General features: G+C 44.2%; 1 protein-coding gene across 1 annotated transcript; it reads left to right on the top strand.

Moving 5' to 3' along the window:
• On the top strand, positions 1 to 25,879 carry MTMR8 (myotubularin related protein 8). Its single transcript, XM_059482880.1, has 14 exons — positions 1 to 59; positions 1,575 to 1,697; positions 2,580 to 2,742; positions 4,839 to 4,996; positions 6,494 to 6,622; positions 8,049 to 8,183; positions 10,502 to 10,634; positions 12,032 to 12,141; positions 13,391 to 13,516; positions 15,049 to 15,098; positions 15,707 to 15,907; positions 16,256 to 16,384; positions 17,591 to 17,717; positions 20,687 to 25,879. Exons 1-14 carry the CDS (start codon positions 36 to 38, stop codon positions 20,912 to 20,914), a joined length of 1,836 nt encoding a protein of 611 aa, XP_059338863.1. The 5' UTR covers positions 1 to 35; the 3' UTR covers positions 20,915 to 25,879.
• Positions 25,880 to 27,691: the final 1,812 nt, after the last annotated feature.

The raw sequence follows: 27,691 nt of genomic DNA, 5'->3' as shown, positions 1-27,691 counted from the left end.
GGCGGGGCGGCCCCTCACGGCGGGGCCGGGCGGCCATGGAGCACATCAGCACCCCCAAGGTAACCCCGCCGCCCTCCGCCCGCGGCCCCGGCCCGCTCCCCGCCGCCGCTGCCTCCGCTCCCTTCATCCCCCCGCCGCGGAACGGCCCTCGGGGCTGCGGGTGGGGGGGCACAGCCGCGGTCCCCCGTGTTGGTGGCTCCGGCGCTCTGTGGGGAGGGGGTTGCAGTGCTGGGCAGAGCCCCCCTTTGGTTGCGGTGGTTTGGGGGTGATTCGGGAATGTTTCCTTTCTGTCAAAGCGCGGAGATTCCTCCCAGTCCCAAGGAGGGAACCAAAGGGTGCTTTTCTTTTTTTTGTTTTTTTTTCTTCCATTGAATTAAGTCAAACATGAGCTCCGGGAATGCTGTGCTAAAAGGAATTGCATTTATTCAAGCAGCAGTTAATAATTTAATTTTCTCCTTCACTGCAATTAAGGTTATTGTTACTCGTTTTATTCTGTAGGACGTTAGTTTGGGGATGCTCCTCACCCCCTGCTCTGAGGTGCTCTGCTGGTGCTGCATGTCTGTACTGCCCTGAAAAGGGCAATATTGTATTTGATAGTTATATCTGCTGAAAAATAAACCTTCTAATAGGACACCGAGCCCAGGCCTCAGCTCTCCAATTTATTTGCTGAGATTTTCCATTTGCACTTGAGACATATGGAAGCTTGCACATTCAATACCCAGAACTGAGTTATCATTTACTACTAAAACATTTGTTTTCATTGTCCATCCAATTATTTTTTCCTATTATTTCTGCTTAATGGCGAAAGAAAAATTCCATCTACGTTCATTAGGCGGCAAATAGGCCAGGAGAAAATCAATCCAGTGCTGTAACATATTTTATTATGTCTGTGCTGAGTTCTTTAAAGCTGTTTTTTATTAATTAGCTTGGTGTGGTTTATGAAATACACTTGGAGGCCAGGAAGTGAGTTACAAGAAGTAGCTACTAACAGGGAATGAGCAGTGGGAAGTCAGACTGGAGAGGGCTGTTCCTTTCAGAGCAACATGTTGATCACCCTGAGCACAGGCAAGTCTTCCCTTTGCAGTTCTTTGGCTTGTTATTTCTGCAGCCTCACGCAGTAACAAACTGGGATCATCTTGGCTACAAATCCAGTAATCTTGTTAGGGTTTGCTGGTGTTGAACCACGGCTGTTTGCTTAACCTTCATGGCTTTAATTCATGGAGAAATAATTTGAGTTTATGGTGCAAGGCTGGCTTGGTGTTGCAGGGGGGACTTAAGACCTTGTGTTTTTCTGTCTTGCTTCATGAGCTGTGTATTAGAAGTTGAAAGAATGGAGCTCAATGGGTGTTCAGGCAGTGCTTCCATCAGAGCTGGACTTGGAGGAATTTCCCCTTGGAAGGGGCTGCCAGAGAGGTTTGGAGTCCCAGTCCCTGGGGTGTCTGAGGAAAAAGTGGATGTGTGCTGGGTGACAAGGTGGGAATTGGGCACAGGCTGAGCTCCATGATCCCAGAGGGCTTTTCCAGCCTCAGCAGTCCTGGATTCTGTGTTGTTCTCACGCTGTGCTCCTGCTGCAGGTGGAAAACGTGAAGCTGCTGGATCGCTACGCCAGCAGGAAGGCAGCGAGCGGGACCCTGTACCTGACAGCCACACACCTCATCTACGTGGATACCTCTGCTGAAGTCAGGAAGGAAACATGGGTATGCTGGCCTGCAAACACACCTGGGAAAGCTGCTTCAGGTCACAGGGTGGATTGGTGGGGAGAGAATTGAAGGATTGTCCCTTTTCCCCCCTGCAGGGACACCTCCCACCATCCCAGGCTGCTCCAAGCCCCAACGTCCAGCCTGGCCTTGGAACTTCCAGGGATCCAGGGGCAGCCCCAGCTGCTCTGGGCACCTCCCCACCCTCCCGGGGAACAGTTCCTAATTCCCAACATCCCATCCATCCCTGCCCCCTGGCAGTGGCAGCCATTCCCCTTTGTCCTGGAATTTAATGCGCTCATTTCCAGAATGAGCAAGTTTGGGAATTCCAGAGCCATAGCGGTCTTTTAGAGCATTTTGATCCCAAATGCTTCCCAGAACAGCTGGTTTGGAAGGAAATGAGCACAATGGTGACGTGACTTGATAAAGTTCACTTAAGGAATTAGTGTCAGTTCAAGGAATGTAGAAAACTTCTGTAATTTCCTGTTTAAAACACAATATACAAGACCACTAAATGTGAATTTGCAGCTTTTAGAAGTGCAGACTTAGCCTGAAATGAGCCTGTTTTGTTAATTCTGAGGTGAAATGGGAATGACAGAATGTATTTCAAGTGGAAGTGAAAGCAAAGCAAAGTGCATCAGGTAAACTGAGCTGCACATCTGTCTCTGAAAGCAATTTATGTAACTCTGTGGTTTTTCAGTCCTGCTTTAGTTCCCTGGGTTTTGGGTGCAGTTTAGGTTTGATGTCACAAATAAACCCATTTCCTGCTGCTCCTTAGCTGCAGGAAGCACAAACAGCTGATTGTATTACAGAGGTTTTCTATCTGCTTGCACTGCTCACAGCTTTATCAGTGACAAATGATGTTTATTCCCTTTTCTGCAGATCCTGCACCACCACATCTCCAGCGTGGAGAAGCTGCCCCTGACCACGGCTGGGTACCCCCTGCTCATCCACTGCAAGAACTTCCACGTGGCTCACTTTGTCATTGGGCAGGAGAGGGACTGCCACGACGTGTTCACCTCCCTGCTCAAGCTCTCCCAGCCAGGTGCAGGGCTTGGGAGCTTGGGAATGTGTGCTGGGAATGTCTGCAATGCTCCAAGCTGAGCCCTGGGAAAGCTCTGCTGCTTTGGGAGGGAGGAGTGGGGTCAGAATCGGCATCCAGGGACAGTGGCAGGGCTCAGGGGCTGAGCTCTGTGGAGCAGACATTGCTTCCAAACCAAACACAGTCTTGGGAGCCAAGGAGGATGGAGAGAGATTGTTTACAGGAGCCTGGAGTGACAGGACAAGGGGGGATGGATTCACACTGACACAGCAGGGTTGGCTGGGGGGTTGGGCAGGAATCCTTCCCTCTGGGGGTGGGCAGGCCCTGGCACAGGTGCCCTGAGCAGCTGGGGCTGCCCCTGGATCCCTGGCAGTGCCCAAGGCCAGGCTGGACATTGGGGCTTGGACAGCCTGGGACAGTGGAAGGTGTCCCTGCAGGGGTGGCACTGGATGGGCTGTTGCAACTCTGTGATTTTGTCACTCTCTGGCAGTGGGAGTGATGTGGTCTCCCATGAGGAACTTCTGGAGAACTGTGCAAAGTTCATATCCCTGACCTGGGCACTGCCAGTCCCTTGTGTCACCCAGCTGTTGGCTGTGTGCAGTTCTGCCCTTTGCAGCTGATCCAGGCATTCACAGAATTCCCAAATCCCACAGTTTGGCATCTTGGCTGTGTTTCAGCAGTGTGGTTAGGCTGCTCTGCAGTGTTTGCTCAGAGAAGCCTCTGCTTCACCCTGCCCTGACTTGGAGTCACTCTTGCAGTGTGACCCAGACACCCTCAAACCCCTGTGCTCTCTTCTGGATCCAGCTTTTTATTCCAGCATGGATGAATCTTCAGGCTTTTCTTGCAGGACAGCATTCCACTGAGCTCCTACCTGGCTTCTGCCTCTGGCACCCTCTGCTTTTGGGATGCTGGAACCCATTTTGGAGTTGTGTTATTACAAGGATGTCATTTGTAGTTGCAATTTGTGATGGTGTCACCAGGCTGAGGGAGGGGAATTAATGGCACCAGGGCTGGGCTGAATATCCTGTAGGAGAAATGGGCTTTGCCCAGTTTAGATGTTCTTTAATTTGATATTAAGGGTTGTGTCTACTCCCAGCACCACCCTTGTGCTCTTTGGAGTTATTTTAGTTCTGAAGTTCTGCCTCTGATGCTGTAGCTGGCAGGTTTGTGGTGTTATATTTAAAAGCTGTCACTGGTTTTTGAGGTTTGAAAATTAGAGGTCTGGGTAGTGCCTGATGTGTGGGAGGTGTCACTGCAGGGGCTCACACCAGTTTCCTTTGGTCTCTACTTCACTGTGTAAATGCTGTAGCTCTTTCTTTTCTTCTGCTTCTTGTTTCTTAACAGCACATTTTTCTTGTTTTAAGATGTCTGAGTGTGCTCCCTTCATGGATTTTTTGGCAGAGCACATCATTGCTGGTTATTTGCACACATGTGATGGACAGCTCTGGGTTACCTGCTCGGTACCCAGCTGCTTTATCAGCCTCTGACAGGTTTCCCTCTGTCTCTGGAGCTGCCTTGGGAATCACCTGGATGAGTTATTGGTTGGATTTGCATTTTATGAGGAGAGGGAAGGAGGTTGGGATGGTAAATGGGCACTTGTCAGAGCCAGCCTGAAGCCTTTGTTTGGCAGACAGCAATATTCCAGACACCCCTCATGTCTTCCAGTCTCTGAATTTGTTGCTGAGCAATGATCTTACAGGTGTGCAGGGGCTGTTGTATGAACTCTCCACAGAAAACAGATCTTTTAGTCCAGGTTTTAATGGTGATGATATAAATCCCATCTAACATGCTTACTGCAGTGAATTCAGGAGGAAATCATTAGTTTAGGAAAAATTACTTCTTCCACCTTGGGCTAAAACACTTTGTTAGAATTAATGTATCTCCCTGCATTGGGGAACTGAGTATTGGAAATTCCTGAGGATTTCAGGATGACTTTCAGCACTTGGTACTATCCCAAACCAAAAATCTATAAAATTTGAGAAGTCTTAAATACTTTGAATGCTCCTCTGTAGCACTCAGGCGTTGATTTCCAGAAGTTTTGGCCTCCCTGGATATCTTTGCATCTCTAACTTGTTGATTTTTTTCTTTCCCCTTCCCAGTGAAACCTGAAGAACTTTATGCTTTCTCTTACAACCCCAAAATGTCCAAAGAGAGCCGGGAGATGGGCTGGAAGCTGATAGATCTGAAACTGGATTATCAGCGCATGGGGATCCCCAACGACTGCTGGGAGATCACAGATATTAACAAGGACTATGAGGTAATTCCTGCCCAAGGAGCCATTCCTGCTCTAGCTCCTTGTTGTTATTAATGACAGACCTGCACTGCCTCTGGGAAGGAAGGAGCTCTCTCAAGCACATCATCTTGATGGGGAGTTGCAGCTGATGCTCCAGGAGAGTCACCTTGTGTTTGATCCCCCTGACAAGGGAGCAGAGCCTTGTTTTTCTGCAGAAATGTCAGCCCATCTGTTAGGCAAAGCCTCAAGTACTCTGAGCTGCTTTTGGTATTTCCAAGCCTGTCCCACCTGGCTGGTGACAGATGTGGAGGAGAGAAGGAAATGGCAGCAGTTGGGATTGGTGGGAAATGAGGCAGAGTGGAGAGGGACTAGGGAAGGGAGGAAGGGAAGACAGCAGTGGAAAACAGAGCCTTTTTTGCTTTCTCAGTTGGATCTACTACCTAAGGGCCCTCTGTCATTTCAGTCTGAGCTGCCTGCTGCTGTTATTTTCCCTGAAAGGCCAACTTGGATCTAAACAACATGAAACAAAAGCATTTGTCAGCAAGCTTGTTCAAAATCCTGCTCCACATTATTTCCCTTTTTATTTCCTCTGGGGCTCTGTGCAGTCAGACCTGGCTGTTGAAAAGCAAGGCAAGCAACTTCAAGGGAGACACCAACATATTCATAACCCTGAATCTCCTTCCCTGGTAACTTTCTTTACTTTAAGCTCTGGATTGAAGAAATACAAGCCTTTGCTGTCAGAGGTGGCTGCCAGTTTTACCTGCCTGTGCCTGTAGTGCCTGAATTGAGCTCTGATGTGAGAGGTGCTTTTTCCAGAACTGCTGTGGCCTCTCAAATCAGCAATCACCCAGAGGCTTTGCTTGCTGCAGTGGAACTCTCAGGTGCTTTAGAGTTTCCTCACAGTTTCCAGCCTGTGTTTTGGAGTTGTCAAGCCTGATTTAAAGCCAGGCTTGGAGAGCAGCTTATCTTTGAAGTCCATGCTGCACAGACTGTGCTTGTTTGAGGAGAAAGGATGAAGCTGCTCTCTGGGGATTCCACCTGAGTGTTGGAAGTGACTTCCAAGTTACATAACATTTAGAGAGAACTTTTTAAATAGTGTTAATTTCTTTTTTAGAAAAAGAATGGAAAGGAGTTCTTGCCTGTGAGGGTGGGCAGGCTCTGGAATAGAATTCCCAGAGCAGCTGTGGCTGCCCCTGGATCTCTGGCAGTGTCCAAGGCCAGGCTGGATGGGGCTTGGAGCACAGTGGAAGCTGTCCATGGCAGGGTGTGGGATGGCTTTAATGTCCCTTCCAACCCAACCCATTCTGTAAATCTAATTTAGAAACTTCCATGACATTTCTGCATTTAAAGAACTTATTTGAAGCTGCTTTGTGTCCAGTTTTTAGGTTCAGCTGCAGCATTGATTGTTTCCTGCATTGTTTTCCTGAACACCTCGTCACCTAATAAGCTAAAGATGAATTTTTCATGAATTTTGAAGTGCTCAGGAGCAATATGTGTTTTTTTTGCTCTGTTCTCCCTCAGGTTTGCAGCACCTACCCTCCTGAGATCGTGGTGCCTCGAGCTGCCACCAAGGCCGTGGTGATGGGAAGTTCAAGGTTCAGGAGCCGAGGGCGGATTCCGGTGCTTTCTTACTTGTACAAGGAAAACAATGTTAGTGCTTCACTGCCTGCTGCCTGGGGGGAGTGAGGGCTCTCCTTTTTGTCCACTTCCCTTCTAATGGAAGGAAAGAATAAGATAATTATTAGATTTGAGGCCTTTGAGAACTGTGCTTCTCTTAATGGCTTTCATTCTGAGTCACAGAATGAGCTGAAGGCAAACACTTGGAATGCATCCAGAGCTCTGCCAAAAGCACAGACTTTCCAGGCTTCCTGTTGGGAATTTTTTCTTAATCAGCTTTCAGCAATTCCTTCTGATGTGGGGTTTTTTAATCTCCTCTTTAGTTATATTGAATAATATACCAAGTTTTATGTTGACTCTGCTGGATTTTCTTAGTATTGAAGAGGAGGAACCACCCTGAAATAAATCCCCACTAGTTCAGAATAAGTGAAGGTTTCATTTTTATTTTTTTCCACTGAAGACCAGAATGTAAATTTGTAACTTTGCTGCCTCAGCAGTGTTTTAGATGCTGATCTTAGGAAAATTCAGTCACAGCCAAATTGTTGTTTTCCTGAGGAAGCGTGCCTTGACCTGGGCACTGCCTGGAGCTGTGCTGGAAACTAATGAAATTTCCTTAAAATACACCCTGTGCTGCTCTGAATGTCCAACAGCAACTGATAACAAAAACTTCAAAGAATGGTTTGGAATAGAAACCAAATGGAAAACATGAGAAATTGCTGCCTTCCAGTACTTTCAGGAGGCTCATGGAAAGGAGGGAGAGGGACTTTTATATGGGAACCTAGTGACAGGGCAAGTGGGAATGGTTTTAAATTGCCAGAGGGCAGGGTCAGATGGGATATTGGGAAGGAATTGTTCCCTGGGAGGGTGGGCAGGTCTGGCACAGGGTGCCCAGAGCAGCTGTGGCTGCCCCTGGATCCCTGGCAGTGCCCAAGGCCAGGCTGGAGCACCTGGGGATAGTGGAAGGTGTCCTTGCCCATGGCAGGGGGCAGAATGAGATATTTTGAAGGTCCTTTCCACCCAATCATTCTGGGATTCCATGAACTGCTGACATTTGGGGTGGTGACCATCAGGCAGAGCAGGTGGAACCTCCTCACCCTCACTACTGCAAGTTCCCTGAATTTGTCACTTTGTGGAATCTCCCAGTGTGTGTCCCGCGACTCTGAGGGCTGTGGGGCAGGAGGAGAGGTTGAAGCTGTGAGCCCAGGGGCAGGAGGAGAGGTTGAAGCTGTGAGCCCAGGGGCAGGAGGGGAGGCTGAAGCTGAGCCCAGGGGCAGGAGGGGAGGCTGAAGCTGAGCCCAGGGGCTCTGGGGCAGGAGCAGAGGCTGAAGCTGAGCCCAGGGGCACTGGGGCAGGAGGAGAGGCTGAAGCTGAGCCCAGGGGCACTGGGGCAGGAGCAGGGCACTGGCAGCAGGCTGACCCTGTGTCTGTGTGTCTGTCTGTCTGTCTGTGTGTGTTGCAGGCTGCCCTGTGCCGCTGCAGCCAGCCCCTGGCCGGGTTCAGCGCGCGCTGCCTGGAGGATGAGCAGATGCTCCAGGCCATCCGAGAGGCCAACCCCGGCTGCCCCTTCATGTATGTTGTAGACACGAGGCCAAAGGTACCTCCACGGGCTCTGGGCTGCTTTTGAATCTCTTGTGTGAACGTGCAGTGCTGTTTCCAGTCATTCTGTCACCATTCTGGATCAGTCAGTCCTGCAGAGGAATGTGGGATTGGGCTCCTGGTCCAGAGTGTACAAATGGAATGTGAAGTTGATCCTGAGGATTTTTGCCTCTGGGAGTATCCTGGGTTTGAGGTTTGACGAGGTCTCTTGTGTTGAGATGACCCCAAGGTGTTAGAAAGTCTCTTTTTCCCAGCCCTGAGACTGAAGAAGAAGACAGGATTCCTTGGCTCTTGTTCCCAAGGCTGTTTATTTTCTCTTATCTAATTCATTGTCTGTCTGATCCTCTGAGGTCTGTCTGGCAGGTTGGGTTGAGGGACACTGACTGCCCTTGGGGTGGTGTTATTTTTTTGTCCTAAAAACTACCTGAACATTATTTACAATAATTTTCCAATACCTATCACCTGTGTTAGACAGTCTGTCTCTACTCTAAACCAATCCAAAAGTGCCACCATCCCAGCAGAAGATGGAGGCCAAGAAGAAGAAGGAGACAGACTGGACACACCCAGATTCTTCCATCTTGCTTCCTGAACCCCCATTCTAAAAACCCCAAAATTCTACATTTTCCCTCTGTGATAAATTCACCATCATTCTACTCAAACTCTTGTGGCTTGTAACTCTTCACACAAAGTTGGTAATGGGCTAAAATCGAAGGTACAGGTGTCTTTGACTCTGTGCCAAGGTCTCTGAGCCCCTGCCAGGATCTGGAATCCTCCAGGGCAGCCACAGCAATGTCCTGGCTCCTGACAGGTTTGTGTTCAGGATGACCTGATGGAGCTGGCAGTTGTGAACCTGGCTGGGACAGTGAAGCATTCTCCTGCAGAGTCCTAAAGGATAAAGGAGAGAACTGGAAGTGGAGTTGGAGAGAAGCCTCAGGATTCAGTTCCACAAGGCTGAAGTGCTTTTACTGGCAGATCTGGGAGGAAGTGCAGCTGTGAAAAGCAATCCCTCCCCTTTTCTTTCCTTTTAAAAATAAGACTCACGATGGAGCTTAATACAACCCAGCCCCACGATTTGGGGCTAGAGCTTGAGAGCTGAGGGTTTATTTGAAAGGAAATACTTGCAAAATGAAAATTTTAATGACTGTCATCTTGAGAAACTGAGTTTAGAAACCAATTGCAATGATTCTCCTGTAAACATATGGATTAGAAGTGTTGTTAGAAGCCAATTAGAACACAAGGGTTTCATAGCTTACAGTTATTTAAATGCAAAGATTTCAATTGCTCTGATTATTTGAAAATGGAGCTTTCTGAGAACCTGCTTCACTGTTCAGATCTTGCAGTTATTTCATATAAACTACAAGATTAGTTAAACTGTGGCAAGGGCAAGAAAAAAAGTGTATTTTTGGGGAAACAAGGAGTGTTTCCCGCCTTGCTCCAGTGTGTATTTTGGTTTTTAGTGTGACATTCCCTGGAGATCCCTGTTCTGCCATGATATGTGCATTTCTTCTGGGACAGACAGCTGCCAGTGGCAGGGATGTGCCACTGAAATCCATCCCTGGTGGCAATTTGTGCTAAAGCATTTGGTGACAAGGGGAGAATTTATAATTGGTGGCACTTCTTGTAAGCCATCCTGTCCCACTCTGGCAGAACTGAGGCACTGGGGTTATTTCACAGTTCTAAAGGTGTCTGTACCACGTCTGACTCTTCTCTCCCAAAAGCTGCCCAAATTGATAAGGAGGGGTTGAGCTGCTCTGTTTTGTGTCCCCACCAGAGATGTCCTGGTAGCTCTTGAGCTGCTTTGGGGAATGTTAAAGCAACTGATTTCCTTTCTGCTTCTGTCTTGCAGTTGCTCTGTTCTTTCTGCTCAACTTCAGTGTTTCTGTGTTTCCCTCAGGTGGTTTCATTTTCTCTGTGCATGTATGTCTGAAAATTGGGAATTCCCTTGCTATTTCTATACCATGTTTGTAAAAATGTTAAAAATTGCTTTCCAAGTTCTGCTTTCCTGTGCCTGTCTCTGAATTTCCCTAGATAAACTCAGGGCAGGTTTAGTGTCTCTGATAGCAGAAACTGGGTGTTTATACTACCCTAAGCAGGGCTTTAATGAGCCTCTGACTAATGAACTGCAGTAATTTTAATGAAACAGCTGAAAGAACTGTCTGGGAGTTGGGGAAGTACAGCTGAGTAACAGCTTTGTCCAGAACTTTTCTGGGAGATTTAAACAAAAAAAAAATTAAAAAAAAAGAAAAAGAACTTGCAAAACAGCCTCTCTGAATTTTGTTGTGATTTTCTTTCTTTTCTGCTCCTTGAATTTGCCAGTTGAATGCCATGGCCAACAGAGCTGCTGGGAAGGGCTATGAGAATGAAGATAATTATGAAAACATTCGTTTTAAATTCATTGGCATAGAGAACATCCACGTGATGAGGAGCAGCCTGCAGAAACTGCTGGAAGGTGGGTACAGCCCTGGAGGGCTTTGTCTTTCTTACCCCTCTGGACAGAACTTCCTGCCAAACATCCAAATATTCTGTGCACAAACCTGTTCTGATGGAAGCAAAGTCAGCATCTTGTTTTGTTTGCTGCATTCAGGTGGCTGAAAGTGTTAATGCTGCTAAAATGCTTTCCTGCTTGACATTTTCTTTGTACTTGGTTTTATAGTGGTTCAAAAATAGCAACTTACACTAAAAGCATTCCTTGATGAATGTGCTAAATTAATAGAAAAAGGTTAAAGAAATGTTACATTTTACAGCTAAGCCAGTCTCATTGCTGCTTCATGACTTATAGAAGGAAAACCAACAGAGGTTGTTCAGAAATGCTTTTTGGGGTTTGCTATATTTGGATTATTGACAGTATTTCTGAGTTGAGATGCATGATCTTCCAAAGACTTGAGTCTCATACATACTTCATTCTGACTTTTCATTTATTTCTGATTCCTTTTAACCAAACTCCTTTAAAATGTATTAAATTAATGTTTTAATATATAAATATATGAAAATGCAGAGTAATTAAGCTCATTGTGATCATAGGGAGGAATGCAAAGCACAGCAAAAGAGTCACCTGAGATTGGGAATTGAGAGGGTAATGAGGCCCAGAGTTTCATTGATAGAATTTTGGACAATTGTGCAATTCCAATCCTCCAAAATAGGAGTTTAATATTTTAGTAAGCACCATAATGCTCATCTTTTTTCCAAAATAGTTGGGTAATTGGTGTTCCCAGGTGGCCCTGCAGGATCCATGGTGACCTTGAACACAAATGGGGCTGTTCCCCCCCCAGAAGAGTGGCCTGATCACAACTCTGAGTCCTCAGTTGCCTCTTCCTGACAGATTTATTGTGTGCTGGGAGAAGAGGCAGAATAAAAACTTGTTTGCTCCCATGTTCTTCTCCAGCAGTGATAAAATCTCATTCACTGGGGCTTGTGGAGTGTTCTGAACTTTATTACTCCAAGTGTTTTTTCTGCTGGGTTTCATTAGAGCAGCTGAGTTGCCTTCAAGGTTAGATTTGTTATTTCTGCCTCTAAATTAGAGAGAAATAACTTCAAATCTTTGGCAAGTCAGTGAGTGGTGGTAGATGTGATGGTGATGTAGAGTGAAGCAACAGCTCTTTGCTGGAAAAACCACAGCTGAATAAATAATGAGTTACCCTTTAAACAAAGAGCAGGAGGAGATTTGCAGAGCCTCAAATTTGTGAGAATCGCCGGTTCTCACAAAACCAGCGATTTTTTTGTTATGAATTTTAGATACACAACAGTTAGTGTGTCCTTTAGACAGGATATTGTTGCAAGCACTTTAAATATTCAGGGGCATGGTGAGGAGTGCAGGGGATGCTGTTCTGACTCTGTGTGTGCTCCCAGTGTGTGAGATGAAGTCTCCCTCCATGAGCGATTTCCTGACGGGGCTGGAGAACTCGGGCTGGTTACGGCACATCAAGGCTGTCATGGATGCAGGTGTCTTCCTGGCCAAGGTAAAGCTGCTCTCCAGAATGCCTCCTGCTTTGCTGGGCACTGCTGCAGGGCTGGGAAGGTGGCTCTGAGGAGAAGGTGTTGTTAAGGTTGGTTTAATCTCTCCAAAAATGTTGGGTTGTGCAGCTGCTGGGCAAATACAGGTCCTGTGCCATGTGTCAGGACTTTCTTAGCTCTCATGTGAAACATAAGATCACAAAATGTGAATAAATTACCTTTATAGACCTTTATATATAGCAGTGCAAACAACTAACCCTGTGCTCATTATACACCCACTGCTCTGCTTGAATTGAGGGATTGTTTTGACTGATTTGTTTTCTCCTGGTTTGATGTGGACACTAATTTTGATTGTTCAACACAGTCCTCATTTCTGCAGAGCTGGTGGCTTTGCAGGTCAGGCAGAAGGAAGGAAATCACTCAGGAGTAGTACAGGGTGTGCAGGAAGTATGTGGTGAGAGGAGTGAGTAGTAAATGTTGGTTATCTCACAATTTGCCCACATCAGCAGCAAGAAACTTTTGTTTTTCTCCTGCCCTAAGTGGCAGAAGGTGATGGGATAGGGGGAAGCTGGCATCAACTCTTCTAATTTAACTTGAAGTTCTAATCCCTGGGTGTCCAACTGTTTTTTACTTGTCCACCAAATTTTTTCCTCAGAGGGAAGAGCCTGGGAATCCTTGGCCTTCCAGAGATCACAGGGTGTGTCAGTGTTCGCAGGGGTTTGAGGATGAGGGAAGAGACAAGGATCTGACTCCATATTTCAGAAGGCTGATTTATTATTTTATTATATATATTATATTAAAACTATACTAAAAGAATAGAAGAAAGGATTTCATCAGAAGGCTGGCTAAGAATAGAATAAGAAGCAATGAATAACAAAGGTTTCTGTCTGGGACAGAGTCTGAGCCAGCTGACTGTGATTGGCCATTAATCAGAAACACCCACATGAGACCAATCCCAGATGCACCTGTTGCATTTCACAGCAGCAGATAATCATTGTTTACATTTTGTTCCTGAGGCCTCCCAGCTTCTCAGGATGAAAAATCCTAAAGAAAGGATTTTTCATAAAATGTGTCTGTGACAACAGGGGCTGTTTTTTACCAGCCTGCTGCAGCACTTGGCTGTAGGTGGGGCTTCTCTTGATGGACAGGTGCATTTCCACAGGCCAGAGGAGAGATGGCCCCCATTGCCCCGGGACTTGGGGTGGTGCAGGTGGGGAACAGCCTTTCCCTGAGCCCTGTGCTGTGTCCCTGCAGGCTGTGAGGGAGGAGAGGGCCAGCGTGCTGGTGCACTGCTCCGACGGCTGGGACCGCACAGCCCAGGTCTGCTCCCTGGCCAGCCTCCTGCTGGACCCCTTCTACAGGACCTTCAAAGGCTTCATGGTAAGGACATGCTGCAGTTCCAGAGCCAGCAGGCCCTGGGGAAGGGCTCGGGCCATTTCCTGGGACAAGTATGGGTGACCTACATGAAGCAGCTTTGGTTCTGTAATGAGCTGGAATTGCTGTGAGCAGCACGGCAGCAGCTGATTGACAATTCCCAAATCCTTGTTTCCTGCAATGTCTACATGGGAGCCACTAATGAGACATCTCAGCAAAGGATGCAGCTCTGGCAGCAATCCACCAAAAAGTGCTGAAGGAGTTTGTCCTGCAGGTCTCTTATCTGCTGGGATTTGAAATTGGGTGAACTCAGCCCTGTCCATCAGTCACATCTCCATCATTTCACACCTTTTTTAAAGCCATTTAGTTTTCTTTTGGCTGTTTGCTTCTAGTGCAGGCTTTTTCTTAATTTACAGCCATCCCTGCCTGAATTCAGGGCAGTCTGTGATGTTTCTTTCCATTCATCTCTGGTTAAATACCTGAGGAGCTGCTCTGTCTCAGGAGAGCTCCTTGAAGGAATCCCTGAAATCAGAACAATGCAGATTTTGCCTTTTCCAGTGCCAGGACTGTTTCTTTGCACTCCAGGCTGGTTTTATTGTTTCTATTTTTATTTCTGGATTATACTGCAGTCTTTTAACAGTTAAATTCCATCAGCACATGAAACATCTGCCTGGGTTTTGTCCCTGAACAATCCTGCATGAACTGAGAGCAGGATTTCACTCAGGAGCTGAGCAGTGACACAGACACATCCCTGTCTGTCCTCATGGTTTGTGGGCATAAGTCCCCTGACATGGGCTTATTCCTGAATTAATTCATCAGCAGTGCAAGGAATGGAAAAATTCAAAAAGCAATTTAAATGAAGTTTTCTAAGAGCTCTGTTGTGAGTTTCTCCCTTCCTCCTCTTAATCTGGATCATGATAGCAGGAATTATCTTTAAATATGATCCAGCAAAGTAATGATGGATGCAGCTTTAGTCAGGTGGTTCCTTGTGAGACATCTGTAAGGAAAACAGATTCTTTTATCTTATTTTAAGGAAAACAGATAATAACAGTTATTATTTTCTAGAACTACAGGCATCTATTTAAAAAATGCCACATAGTTGTTCTGATTTCATCCTGAACTCCTCATTACACAGCTGTATTTCATATATTTCTTTTTGTCTGTTAAACATTTGTTGAACTCCACTTGCTGATTTATTTTGCTGAATATTACAACACTCTTTTCTAAATTAAATAGCACAGTGTAATATTAAGCTGTTAATTCTTTGAGCTCAATATATTTATATTTTATGATTTTAACAACTTAGAAACTCCCTCAAAATGATAGTTTTGAAATGAGTTCTGATTCCAGCAGGGCCATTGCCTTGGTAACTGGATAATCTATAAATCACAATTGCTGTTCCCATTGATTTCTGGGGATATATTCATAGCAATAGGGTCAGCAGGTTGTCAGCTTTTTAGGCTTTAACATCAAAGGTTTCATTTTGCTTTTTTAACCAAATTAATGCTCTTTTCTTAATCCCTGCTTTGAACCTGCAGGTCCTGATAGAAAAGGAGTGGATTGCAATGGGCCACAAGTTCTCACACAGGTGAGAGGGGCACATTCCTCTGGGATGGGGGAGTGAAACCAAAACTGTCTGCAGGTTTAGGGGATCCCATGAAAAATTGAAATTGAAAGGAGAAAATGTTGGGAAAATATTGGAATGGTGACACAGAGCCAGGGTCTGCTAAGGCTAAGTTATAATAACTGCTAAGTTATTTCATCACTGTGTTTTTATTGCTTTACAAAATCATGGATTGAATTCTGGGTGTTTTCCTGCCTGCAAAATTCTGTTATTTGAGGAGTGCTAATCATGGAATCACAGGACCATGCAGGCTGGAAAAGACTTCCAAGATCATGAAGTTCAGCCAGCACCCAGCACCAGCACTAACCCTCGTCCCCACATGCCACATCCACACATCTGTTGAGCATTTCTAGGGACAGTCACCCCACTCTGTCCCCTCCATAGTGCTCCAGCCAGACCTGGTAATGCTCCTGGTAAATCCCTGGGAGAGCATCCCAGCCACTTTCCCAAGATCAAAACATAAACCTGACCTGGAAGAAAAGGGGTTGATTTGGATGGATGACAGAAGGATGGCAAGGGGATGTTTTGTGGTGGGTGACAGAAGATTTATTCTGCTTTTTGCACCTCTGTAGGTGTGGCCACCTGGATGGGGACCCCAAGGAGGTGTCCCCTGTGTTCACACAGTTTGTGGAGTGTGTGTGGCAGCTGATGCAGCAGTTCCCCTGCTCCTTCGAGTTCAGCGAGCGCTTCCTGCTGGAGATCCATGACCACGTCTATTCCTGCCAGTTTGGCAACTTCCTGGGCACCTGCCACAGGGACAGGGAGGAGCTCAGGTGAGCTGGGGGCTCCTGGAGGCCACACATCCCCTGGAATGGCTGCAGAGGGGTGTGCTTTATGGATTGGAGATTGTGGATCATAACCATTTATCAAGGCAGTGTTACCCTTAACCTATGGGAGAAAAAAAAAAATTATATCCCTAAAAAGGTGTTTTGCTTTGGAGCACAACAAAAACTTGCAGATATCCCTGAGTGTCCATTTTAATATCCTGTGTTTATGAAATCAATCAGATCCAGCATAAAAACAATTCTTAGCTCCCTTAATCTAATTCTGCTCCCAACAGTTGCAATTATTAATCCACTTGCTGCTTTTTTTAGTGATCAGATGTTCTTTGTACTTGCCAGAATCTTTGAGAAGACCCATTCCCTGTGGCCTTTCCTCTTGCAGAGGAAGCAGGAGTTGAGAAATCCTTTGTACAGAGGATTTACAGCTTACAAAGAGCTTCAACCAAACACTCTACCTTTCAGTTTCCAGTAAGTGGCTGAGCTAAGAAGGGGAAGGAGGGGGACATTTCTTTCATTAAGAAGTCATGGTAAATCAAATAAATTTGCCCTGATTAGCTTGGTTTGTTTTACCTTTCCCCTCCATTCCTCAGGCATAAGCTAAGAGGAGCAGTGCAAAGGTAAAATAAATCCAGATGCTGTAATTTAAAATAATACTTGTAATTTGGTGTTGAGAAAAGAGGGTGGGGAAAGGCAAAGAAAAGCAGAACTTCAGACAGAACCACATGCACCCCCTGACTGCTTGCTCTGTCACACTGAAGTGTGAAACAGTTCCTCTTTTCCTCCTTTTTAATGTATATTAAGGAAGTCTTTCAAGCAAGAATTTTGGTGCCCAGTTCAGGATTTTTCCCAGGCTTTGTTTCTGCCTCACTCCTGGGCCCTGCTGAGAGAGAGGGAGATGAAAATGAGATTTTAAGTGCTGCGTGTGCAAATGAAAGTTGGGAGGTTGGGCTGATGCCTTGTGAAGGCTGGCCTAGAACAGAGACTACACAGAGCACAGAATAAAGCAGGGATTTATTAAAAGGCCTCAATGGATCCACCTTGGGCAGCACAAGAGCCCAGCCAGGGCTGCACCCAAGATGAACCAAAATGGTCACAAAATGCACAACTGGTCACAGGGTCTCTCACTGTGATCAGTTCTGCTCCATTTCCATATTGCAGTTCACTGTCCCATTCCAGCTTTAGCCCATGCAGTCCCATCCTGCTTGTTTTTCTCTCTCAGCCCAGGGTGTTTGTGCTCTTGGGCTGAGATTTGGATCATTTGTCCTTGGTCCCCAGCTGGAGCAGGAATGCAGGAATGCTCCCTGCTCTGTGCACAGAGCTCACCATCCCTTAATATGAAGCCCAGACCCTCACACCAAAGCAGCACAGAATGTGAAAAATAGAAAAGCTAAACCCTGAGGCATCAGGGCAAACTAGGGAGTGGAAGATAAGATGCCCAAGCTTCCAATAAATCTGCTATTAAAATAAAAGCATTTTCATCCTATTCTAATATTTACTGCCAGATTTTTTAACTTGAAGAAAAGTTGCCCATTGCTACCGAATTTAATAATCCAATGCCGTGGCAGGTTTTCAAATGAATTCCTAATCTTGATTTGTTATAAATAATACCCAGCATCTGTTTGTTGGCAGCGATGCCCAGCTGAGCCCCTAAGTGCTGTTTCTGGCTGGTTTTAGGTTCTGGTGTGGGATGTACAACCGCTTTGACAAGGGCATGCAGCCCAAGCAGAGCGTGCTGGAGCAGCTGCTGAGCTGCCTGAGGCACAGCGTCAGCCTGGAGGAGAGCGCGGCGCAGCTGGAGAGCGTGAGCCAAGGGGGCACAGCCGGCGCTGAAAGGGTGAACTGGGAGTGGTGTTGGCCTTAGCATGGAAATATTGTAATGGAAATATAGAAATATGGGCCGTTCATTAGAGAAATTGTACATGTAATATATAAAGATATATTATACATAGATATATGTAATATAAATATAGAGCGGAAGTATATTAAATAAATATAGTGGATAAAAGTATATATAATATTAATGTAGAAATATTGGCCATTAAATAGATAAATTGTACATGTATTATATAAATATGGTACATGTATTATATAAATATATTATATATATGATATATGAATATATATCATATACATATGTAATGAAAATATATTAAATAAATATACGGTATAAAATTATACATATACATATTTTATGTAATATAAATAGACAAATATTGGCCATTAAATAGCTAAATTGTACATGTATTATAATATATATATTATACATAAATATATATAATGTAAATATTGAATGAAAGTATATTAAATAAATATACTGTATAAAACTATAATATAAATATATAAATGTTGGCCATTAAACAGATAAATTGTACATGTATTATATAAATATATTATATATATGATATATGAATATATGTCATATACATATGTAATGAAAATATATTAAATATATGGTATAAAATTATACATATACATATTTTATGTAATATAAATAGACAAATTTTGGCCATTAAATAGCTAAATTGTACATGTATTATAATATATATATAATATAACTATAGAATGAAAGTATATTAAATAAATATACTGTATAAAACGATATATATAACATAAATGTAGAAATATTGGCCATTAAATAGATAAATTGTACATGTAATATATAAATATATATTATACATAAATATATAATATAAAAATAGAGTGAAAGTATATTAAATAAATATACTGTATAAAACTATATATAATATAAATATAGAAACATTGGCCATTAAATAGCTAAATTGTACATGTATTATATATATAATATAAATATAGAATGAAAGTATATTAAATAAATATACTGTATAAAATGATATATATTACATAAATATATAAATATTGGCCATTAAATATAGAAATTGTACATGTAATATATAAATACATATTATACGTGAATATATATAATATAAAAATAGAGTGAAAGTATATTAAATAAATATACTGTATAAAACTATATATAATATAAATATAGAAACATTGGCCATTAAATAGATAAATTGTACATGTATTATATAAATACATTTTATATATAATATAACTATAGAATGAAAGTATATTAAATAAATATACTGTATAAAACTATATATAATATAAATATAGAAACATTAGCCATTAAATAAATTGTACATGTAATATATAAATATATATTATACATAAATATATATAATGTAAATATTGAATGAAAGTATATTAAATAAATATACTGTATAAAACTATATATAATATAAATATATAAATGTTGGCCATTAAATAGCTAAATTGTACATGTATTATAATATATATATAATATAACTATAGAATGAAAGTATATTAAATAAATATACTGTGTAAAACGATATATATAACATAAATATATAAATATTGGCCATTAAATAGCTAAATTGTACATGTATTATATATAAATATATTTTAATTATATATTTATATTATATATTATGAATGTATTGTATAAAGCATATTATATAAATATACAAATATACAAATATATAAATACTGGCCATTAAATGTATAAATTACACATGTATTATATAAATATGTATTATACATATATAATATAAATATATATTATAAAATTATACATATAAATATAAATATATAAGTATTTGCCATCAGATATATAAATTATACATTATACATATATGATAGAAATATATAATATAAATCTATGCTAAAAATTTTTACATGTATGTATAATATATAATATAAATTTATAAATATTGGCCATTAAATATATCAATTATACATATATGCTAGAAATATATAAAGATATTGTATAAATATATATATACTGTAATAATGCAATATAAATATATAAGTCTTGGCCATTAAATATGCTATATATTATAAACATATATATATTGTATGAAATTAGACTTGTAGATAAAATGTAAATATTTAAATATTGGCATTTATTTCCCCATTTCCCATCACATAAAATCAAATCAGATAAATATACTGCAAATTCATGCAAATTTATTAAACAGGTCTTAAAATAATGTAACCAAAGACATCTCTTCATATCTCTGCTAGGAAAAAGAATCCTGTTAAAATTTTAGTTTAAAAATGTGAGTGGAGTCGTTTTGTTGTGGGTTTTTTTGCCATGCACTGTTGTGGGGCCAGGATCCAAGTCAGATCATTTCAGAGTAATGCCTTCCTTACTTGGCTCCCAACATGGGTACTCCCTGTGCCTTGTCTGTTATTGAGAGCTCCATGACAATGAGTGATGCTTGTGCTGTTTCAGGCTCCTGGAGCTTTGTTCTCTGCCTGTTCTCCAGGGCACTGCAGAATCCTTGGGCTGAGGGCAGGAGATGCTGACACCAGGCCAGTGGAAATGGCACAGGAATCAAACCCCAGCTGGGTGGAAATGAGGGTTCAGTGAAAACCTCTGTGTGATAAAATCCCCAAAACACCCCCAAACAAATCAAAATACAGTTTTTAAAATACACCAGTGAGAAGAACATCAGTGCCCTTTGCTGGGGTGATGTGAATACTGAAATGTTCAGCTTTATTCAGCTTTATTGGTTAAACACTGATGTTTGTGTAAGACATGGCAGGAATATCTGGACACAGATCCTGATGTTTGTGTCAGGCATTTGAGGATTTGTGTCCAGCTACTTCAGACCTGGAAAAGAGGCACTGCCACAGGGCTGTTGTTATATTGACACCTGGTTTTTGTCCCTCTCTGGCATCTAGGTATTAATTATTTGTTTTTGTGCCTTTTTATTTGTGCAGAAACTCCCTATCCTGGACAGCCCCTTGGCCAGCAAAGGCTGCACCTCACCCAAGGCAGGAGCTGCTGCTGCCAAAGCCCCAACTCCTCCTCAGGACTGTGCAGAGGGAGCAGCCCCTGTGCTGAGCAATGGCCCCTCCCTGGGGCAGCAGAAGCTCAAGGAGAGCCCAGCCCAGCCCCAGGATCCCGGAGCCTGCAGGGAGGATGGGCAGGCTCAGCACCAGGAATGAGCTCTGGGAGCTGCTGGGAGAAGCTCTGGGGAGCTGCTGCAGCCCCCATTTGCAGCTGAGTGTGAGTAGGGGTGTGCAGGGCTGGGGAGCAGCTGCTGGGGGACACCTCCTGCAGCTCAGGTGATGCAGAGCTGCCAGGAGCCTGCCTGGCATCCCTGGGAACTTGGCTTTTCTGAGGGTTAGGGCTGCCTGCCAGCTCTGCTGTTTGAGGCTGGAAGAAATCTTGCCAATTCCATGAGGAGCTGGGCAGTAACTGCAGGAGGAAGGATGCAAATCCCTCTGTTCTCAGTGGTGGTCCAAGGTCATCTTAAAACAAGAAAAAATTTCAGTCTGTCTTCAAATGATAAAACCCCCCAACCTTTCTTAGCTGTGAATGAATCTCTGCATGGACCCTTGCCTTGTAGCAGAGCTGATTCATGTTTTGTTTCCTATGCATATTTGTTACACAAAACCAAACCCCCTGTGCCTTCTCTGAGACTGTGTCCATGTCCAGCCAGGCCACTGCAGGTTTGGTGCTGGAGTTTGCAGTGTGCTCTTGGTCCTGTCTGTAGTCAGTGTTTGTGAGAGGTTTTCTTCTGCTGCAGTTTCTCCGGGGTTTTTGCTGTTCTTCTGAGTTCAGCAGCTTTTATGGAGCTCCTTTATTGATGGGAGTGCAGGGCCAGCCCATAACACATGGATTTGTGATAAGAGGGAGGATTGGAAATGAGGAAAGGCAGCAGAACATTTATGTGGAATTTTTCTCTCTTATTTTATGATCTTGGTTAAACTGAAGCAAGAGAGTAACTCTGTTCCAAGGTGGAATCATTGATGAGACAGCAGTTACAGATGGGGCTGTGTTCTGGTATTGAAATGGGGCCTGAAATGATAAAATCACTTGCTGAGTGATTCTAGGGAATGTTCAGATTCCAGCAACTTTAGGGATGTTTTGTCTGTCTCATGAACAGTATCTCTCATGGCAGTGAACTTGGGAAGAAACAGAAGCAAGGACTTCTCTCCCAGGGATTGGGGGTCACAAATGAGTGCTTGAAGGTCACCCAAAGAATCCTTGGGAGAGGCATCAGCAAAAGCAGGTTTGATATAAAAAAGTGTGACCAAATTCATTAGCAAGTTTCACTCTGTAACTTATTAAATGGTTAAAGCACACAGAGAAAAAACTAAAATAGAAAATCAGGCAATCTAAAACTACAATCAACCAGCATGGAGGCTGGGGATGGAAAAGGGTCAGGATGAAATGGAATGAAATAAAATGAGGGAGATTCTCCTGTTGAGTCACAGGGTTCAGAGTGGAGCATCCTCCCAGACTGAGCCCTGGAATTATCAGCAGTTCAGGCCTAAAGGTTTCCTGGAATCAGAGAATCACTAGCAGCACTTGAACTCAACAGCAGTGAATCAGCAGGTAAGGAATTGAACAAGGGGTTTATGTGGAATTCCCTGTAAGCACAACAGGAGCTCCCTTAGAGGCTGAACTCACAAATCCAAAGTACTCCATAGTCCAGGAGAGCAGCATTGCCAGTGCTTTGGCTCTGGCACAGCCCCAAGGACCAGGTCCAGGTGTATCCCTGGGGAAAATTCAGTTCCCTGTTTATAGAGAGCTGCTTTTATCAGAGTCACTTCCCAGCCTGGCTGCAATTTGGGTCAATACCTTCCTTTGAAAGGTCAGTAACAAAAATGTTCCACTTGCCTTGTTATTCAGGCAAGAAAAATCAGATTGCAGGGCTGGTGGCTAAACCCAGGAGTTTGTACTCCAGCCCTGGGAGCAGCCAGTGTTCCTGATAAGCTCAGGGTGCTGCTGCTTATCAAGGTCAAGGCCTGAGGACATTTCTGAGATGGTGGTGAGGCCTTGGGAGCCTGGAGGGTTCCCCTCCCCAGGAAAGCTGTGCCACTGTCCTTGTTCTGTGCTGGATTGCACTGAATCCCCCTGTGCAGCTCTGTTCAGGATGCTGCTCTTTCCTCTTCTCAAGCTGTTGTTTCAGTTAGGTGCTGCCATTAAGTTTTCAAATCAGATTTGCTCTTTTATAAAAAGTTTGGAAGCCAAGTGAAAATATTTGAGCCTTCCCAATCTCCAGTGAAAGCAGAAACATTCCATTGTAACAGCAGAAAGTGCAATAACTCTGCTCGTGCGCTTTTAACCCTTGGTGAAATCACTGGGTGGATCCAGTGTCCAAAACCCAGCCCAAACCTCCCTGAGTGGCTGTTCTGGGTAAGAAAATACCCATTTTATAAAGCACATGAAAGATCTGGGGAAAAAGAGAGCACAGAGTTTTGCCACTGCCTGGAATGGCAAAGAGGAAGATTTTTAGTATTGAGGGTTTGTCACACTTAAATAAAGTTGTTAAAGAAGAAGTGGGAGCTGCAAGAGTGATTGATTAAAAATGGAACACTGGAGATACCCAGGTGTGAGTGATGGATCAGCCCTGTCTTTTCTTTCCAGGGGCAATGGGCAACATCCATCCCCAAATCTGAGAGAAAATGGGGCATAAGCCAAGACAGGCACTAATTAGGACCAGTTATTCTATGGATCATCAGTTCTTTGAATATCTTTAATAAATTCTCTCATTTTCATGAGAGATCTAAAACTGGAGAGGGTTTTGATTGACTACTGAAGGACTTAAAGGTGCCATTGGTTAATTACTGTACAAATCCATCTTGTAGAAAGCTCCTGGAAATGTTTGTATGGTGCTTTGCCTTTGGAATTGCCATTGTAGGAGTTTAATAATCTTTCCTTGTTCCTAAAAAAGTTGTCTCCACAAAACTCCAGTGTTACTACAAGTGTGTACAACCACCACCAGGTTACTCAGTGTTGTAAGCTTGGAGTAATCTGTTGCTTTTAATTTTTGGGTTTGGCACAACAGAGCCAAACCCAAAAATTTATGTCTTTCAAACCTCTTGGATTTCATGTGTGGAGTGTGAGGCAGAGGCTGCAGTGTATTAAAAGCCTTTCATGCTGGAGCTGGAATTTAGGGGCTGGAAAAGATTCCAGGGTTTCCTCTTTTTCCACAAGCCCATGGTTTGAAAACCAATGAAGGAGAAGCTTTTTGGGTTTGGTGGCAGCTCTGGGCTGTTTGAAGAGCAGAAGTGAGCAGCTGCTCAGAGCTCTGCAGTGTCCTGAGCTCAGCTGGGATCTGCTGCCCAGGAAATGTGTGTTCCCTGCCCCTGGAGCATCCTGGAGCATCCTCTGCTCCCTGGAAGTGTGGGAGCAGTGGAGGAGCTGTTACTGCTGTTGGGAATCTGCTGCTGCTGCTGGGGAAAGTTCCTTTCACTGATTGATTCCTAGGGAGCAGCTGTGCTTTGTGAGGGCAGAAATCCTGCTTTGATTTGGAGCTGTGCAGTTCTTTCCATTTGGATTCCTGACACTGGGAGAACTGGGAGGGAAGAGGGATCAGATTTGCTGCAGTTTGTGGAAAACTCTCCCTTTTCTGGAGCTGCTCCTGCCTCACCAGGACATTCCATGGCCTCACCAAGACATTCCATGGTTTCTCCAGGACATTCCATGGCCTCACCAGGACCTTCCATGGTTTCTCCAGGACATTCCATGGTTTCTCCAGGACATTCCATGCCTTCCTGCCTTTTCCCAGTGTCTCCTGTGCTACAACCAGGTGTAACCTTGTAGTGGCCTGTCATGCTCTGTGTTAAAACTCCTACTCTGAAGCACAAGAGGGACTCGTGGAGCTTCATTTGAAACGTCTTCAATGTGAACTTTGTTCTGTGGATTCTTAAATTGGGGTTTTCTTTTGCTGTTGTCACCTGTGGGAGAGAAAATCCAATTGGTGCTGTTTGCTCTGCAGGGAAAAAGGGGGAATGATTGGGTTGTCCATAGTTTTAGTTCTCCATGGCCTCTTTAGGGGTGAGGAAAAGCAGTTTGTAAAAGCTTTTAGGTCTGTTCTTGTGCTTAGTGATTGCCTTTCCAAGTGAATTCCTTGGAGTAAAAATCCACCTGCTCTGATCCAGAGCCATCCTGGCTGGGCTTGGAGGGAGCTGGGGACCTTCAGGAGTTTCCCCAGCCCTGCAGAGTGGGATTTGGCAGGAGCTGAAGGTGCCCAGAGCCCCACAGGATCTCCAGGTGGGAATGTTGGTGTGGAGCAGCCCTGGGGTGTTGTTTCCATCACCTCTGGGAGCAGAGAGCCCTCAGAGGTGCCCCCAAAGCTGAGGCAGCCCCAGGAACAGCCTTGGAAAGGGAAGAGCTCCTGTTGAGGCTCCTTCAGCTCCTGGCCTTGGGCACTCAGAGGAATTTGCTGGCAGGATGCAGTGCTGGGTACCCAGGAGTGACCAGGAACATTCCAGAAGGGTTCTCCTCTCCTCTCACCCCTCTGCTCTGGGCTGGGCTTGTTTTTATAGGGACCTCTCCCAGCTGTTCTGGTTTCCATCCTTCCCTCATGCACACCCAACCATTCCCTGGGGGAGGAACCTGCTGTGCATGTCCTATTTGTGTTTAATTATCACCCAGCACTTGATTAATTAGCTAAGGAAGCAGGGGGTGATAAAGGCTGTGCTTGGCACCAGGCAGCCAGGTGGGCCATTCATTAGGGCAGGTTTGCTAATGACTTTAATTAATGTGACCCCCTGGGAGCTGCAGAAGCAGGGCAGGACCAAGGGCTTGTTTTTATATCATTTCTGTATTTCCATCTATTTATTGTAGCAGAAACTACTGGAGTAACTCAGCACTGGATCCTCTGGCTGGATTTTCCTTGGCATCCCCAACCTGATCCTTGTAGGAATGTCCCTAAAACTGTGTCTGGTGCTGGCTGGGAGTGTCCCTGTGGCTGTTTGTGTCTGTGTCACTGCTGGGGGACATTTGTGGGGGGAATGAGCCCCAAATGGGTCTCTGTGGGGCATTTCAGTTCCTGCACTGCTTGAAGCTGATCTTGTCTAGAGGAGAATTGTGTCTTTTCTGTTTGTCCCATGGAGTCTCTCTTGGATTACAGGTATTTTTATTCCCTACAAAAATAAACACTTGGCCTTTTTAAAGGAAGTGGCTGCTCTGGTTATTGGGTGCTAACTCAGAACCCCACCTTGGAAAGGTGTAGTCACTTAAAGGATGTTAATTAATAAAGTGAGTGTGGAGCTACGTCCCCTCTACAGAACAGAAATGGGGTGATCCCCCTGGTTTGGGGAGTGCAGGGTGTTAAAAACAACCCAAAAAGGAACATAACTAATGGGAAAAAGGGAAAATAACCAATGGCACTGTACAAATCTTGGCGTCTTCTGCAAATTGCGCTATTCTGGGTCTTTTTTTAAATTTAAATTTTCCTTTCTATGTTAAACCCAAGTGTCTCCTCAGTGTTCCCTTGCTCCTGGAGAGCTCTGTCCCTCACTCCCCTGGCCACAGGTGTGTCCAGGCTGACTTCCCCAGCTTTCTGAGGAGCAGCCAGAGCTGCTGGAAGGAGCTGACTCCCAGTTCATGGGCCAGTGAAGAGATGTTTTCTGATGGCTTCAGAGTGAGGAACCCACAGCCCAGCTGCTGGAAAAATCCTCTTTTATCCCATTCTTTTTAGTCATGGGTAGTGAGGTGTTAGAGATTTGAGTGCAGACAAATTCAGCTGAGATGAGAAGATGCTCAAGAGGGAGATTCCAGGTACAAAACTTCCCTGGGAGCCCTGGAACAGACTCCAGACCCATCAGCCAGCTCCTGATGAATAATTTACACCTTAAAAATGGGAATTTTCTATGTTTTAAGGGCCTGGCACTGGAGTACACTCAGTCCCTGGGTGTTTCTCAGGCTTTTTCACTTCTTGCTAATTTTAAATGTTCTTAATGCTGCCAGTGAAATCCTTCATTTACCTTAATTAGACTCACTTTGCATTTAATTGGATTATTAGCATTAATACTGGCTAGAATTGCTAAAGCTGCAATTTAATTTGGGCAAAATTTGGACAAAAGGTGTGATAATTGGAGCTGCTTTGGGCTGCAAACAGCTCATGGATTCCAGTGTTCTCCTGGAATTTTATTTTCCTTTTCTGTGGAGGGTATGAGAGGGGAATACAAACCTCTCTTTCAACAACAGGTCTTGGAGCTGTGGGAGAGAGGGAAGGGATCCAGTGTGAATGGGAATCAATAAAAATGAATCAATAAAAACCTATAAATAATCAAAACCTCCCATGGATGGAGCAGGGGGCTCTGGGCTGGGCAGCTGTGGCTGCCCCTGGATCCCTGGCAGTGCCCAAGGCCAGGCTGGACACTGGGACACCCTGGGACAGTGGGAGGTGTCCCTGCCATGGCAGGGCTGGAATGGGATGGATTTTAAGGTTCCTCTCCACCCAAACCATCCTTTTATCCTGTTTTCCAAAAGGGAAGGTGCAGTGGAAGGAAAGAGATGAACCCTTGGGGCTGCCAGAATTCCTCAAGAAATGACTCATGGAGGAGCAGCAGCATGGCTGGATTCACCATTCCTTTCTAACTCTGTATTTTGTGTGTGGATGCACCAAATAAATCAGGAATTTCCACCAGCAGGGCCCTGGCAGGGATGTGCAGTGCAGGCAGGGGATGCTGGGCTGCTGTCCCTGCCCTCTCCTGGGTGATTCCTGGATAACTCCTGGGTAATTCCTGGAAAACACCTGAGTAACACCTGGATAACAAACATCTGGGTAATTCCTGGGTAACAAACACCTGGGTAATTCCTGGGTAACACCTGGATAACACCTGGATAACAAACATCTGGGTAATTCCTGGGTAACACCTGGATAACACCTGGATAAGAAACATCTGGGTAATTCCTGGGTAACTCCTGGATAACAAACACCTGGGTAATTCCTGGGTAACACCTGGGTAATTCCTGGATAA

Source organism: Ammospiza nelsoni, chromosome 15 (genome assembly GCF_027579445.1).
Source record: "Ammospiza nelsoni isolate bAmmNel1 chromosome 15, bAmmNel1.pri, whole genome shotgun sequence".
Lineage (NCBI taxonomy): Eukaryota > Metazoa > Chordata > Aves > Passeriformes > Passerellidae > Ammospiza > Ammospiza nelsoni.
Note: the sequence above shows the minus strand (reverse complement) of the source record. Positions and strands in the feature narration are given on the sequence as shown.

Coding starts and splice junctions, on each gene's coding strand:
- MTMR8 (XM_059482880.1), top strand. CDS start 36: ATGGAGCACATCAGCACCCCCAAG. Junction 10,635..12,031: donor CCTGCAGAAACTGCTGGAAG/GTGGGTACAGCC, acceptor GTGTGCTCCCAG/TGTGTGAGATGAAGTCTCCC. Junction 13,517..15,048: donor GGACCTTCAAAGGCTTCATG/GTAAGGACATGC, acceptor TTGAACCTGCAG/GTCCTGATAGAAAAGGAGTG.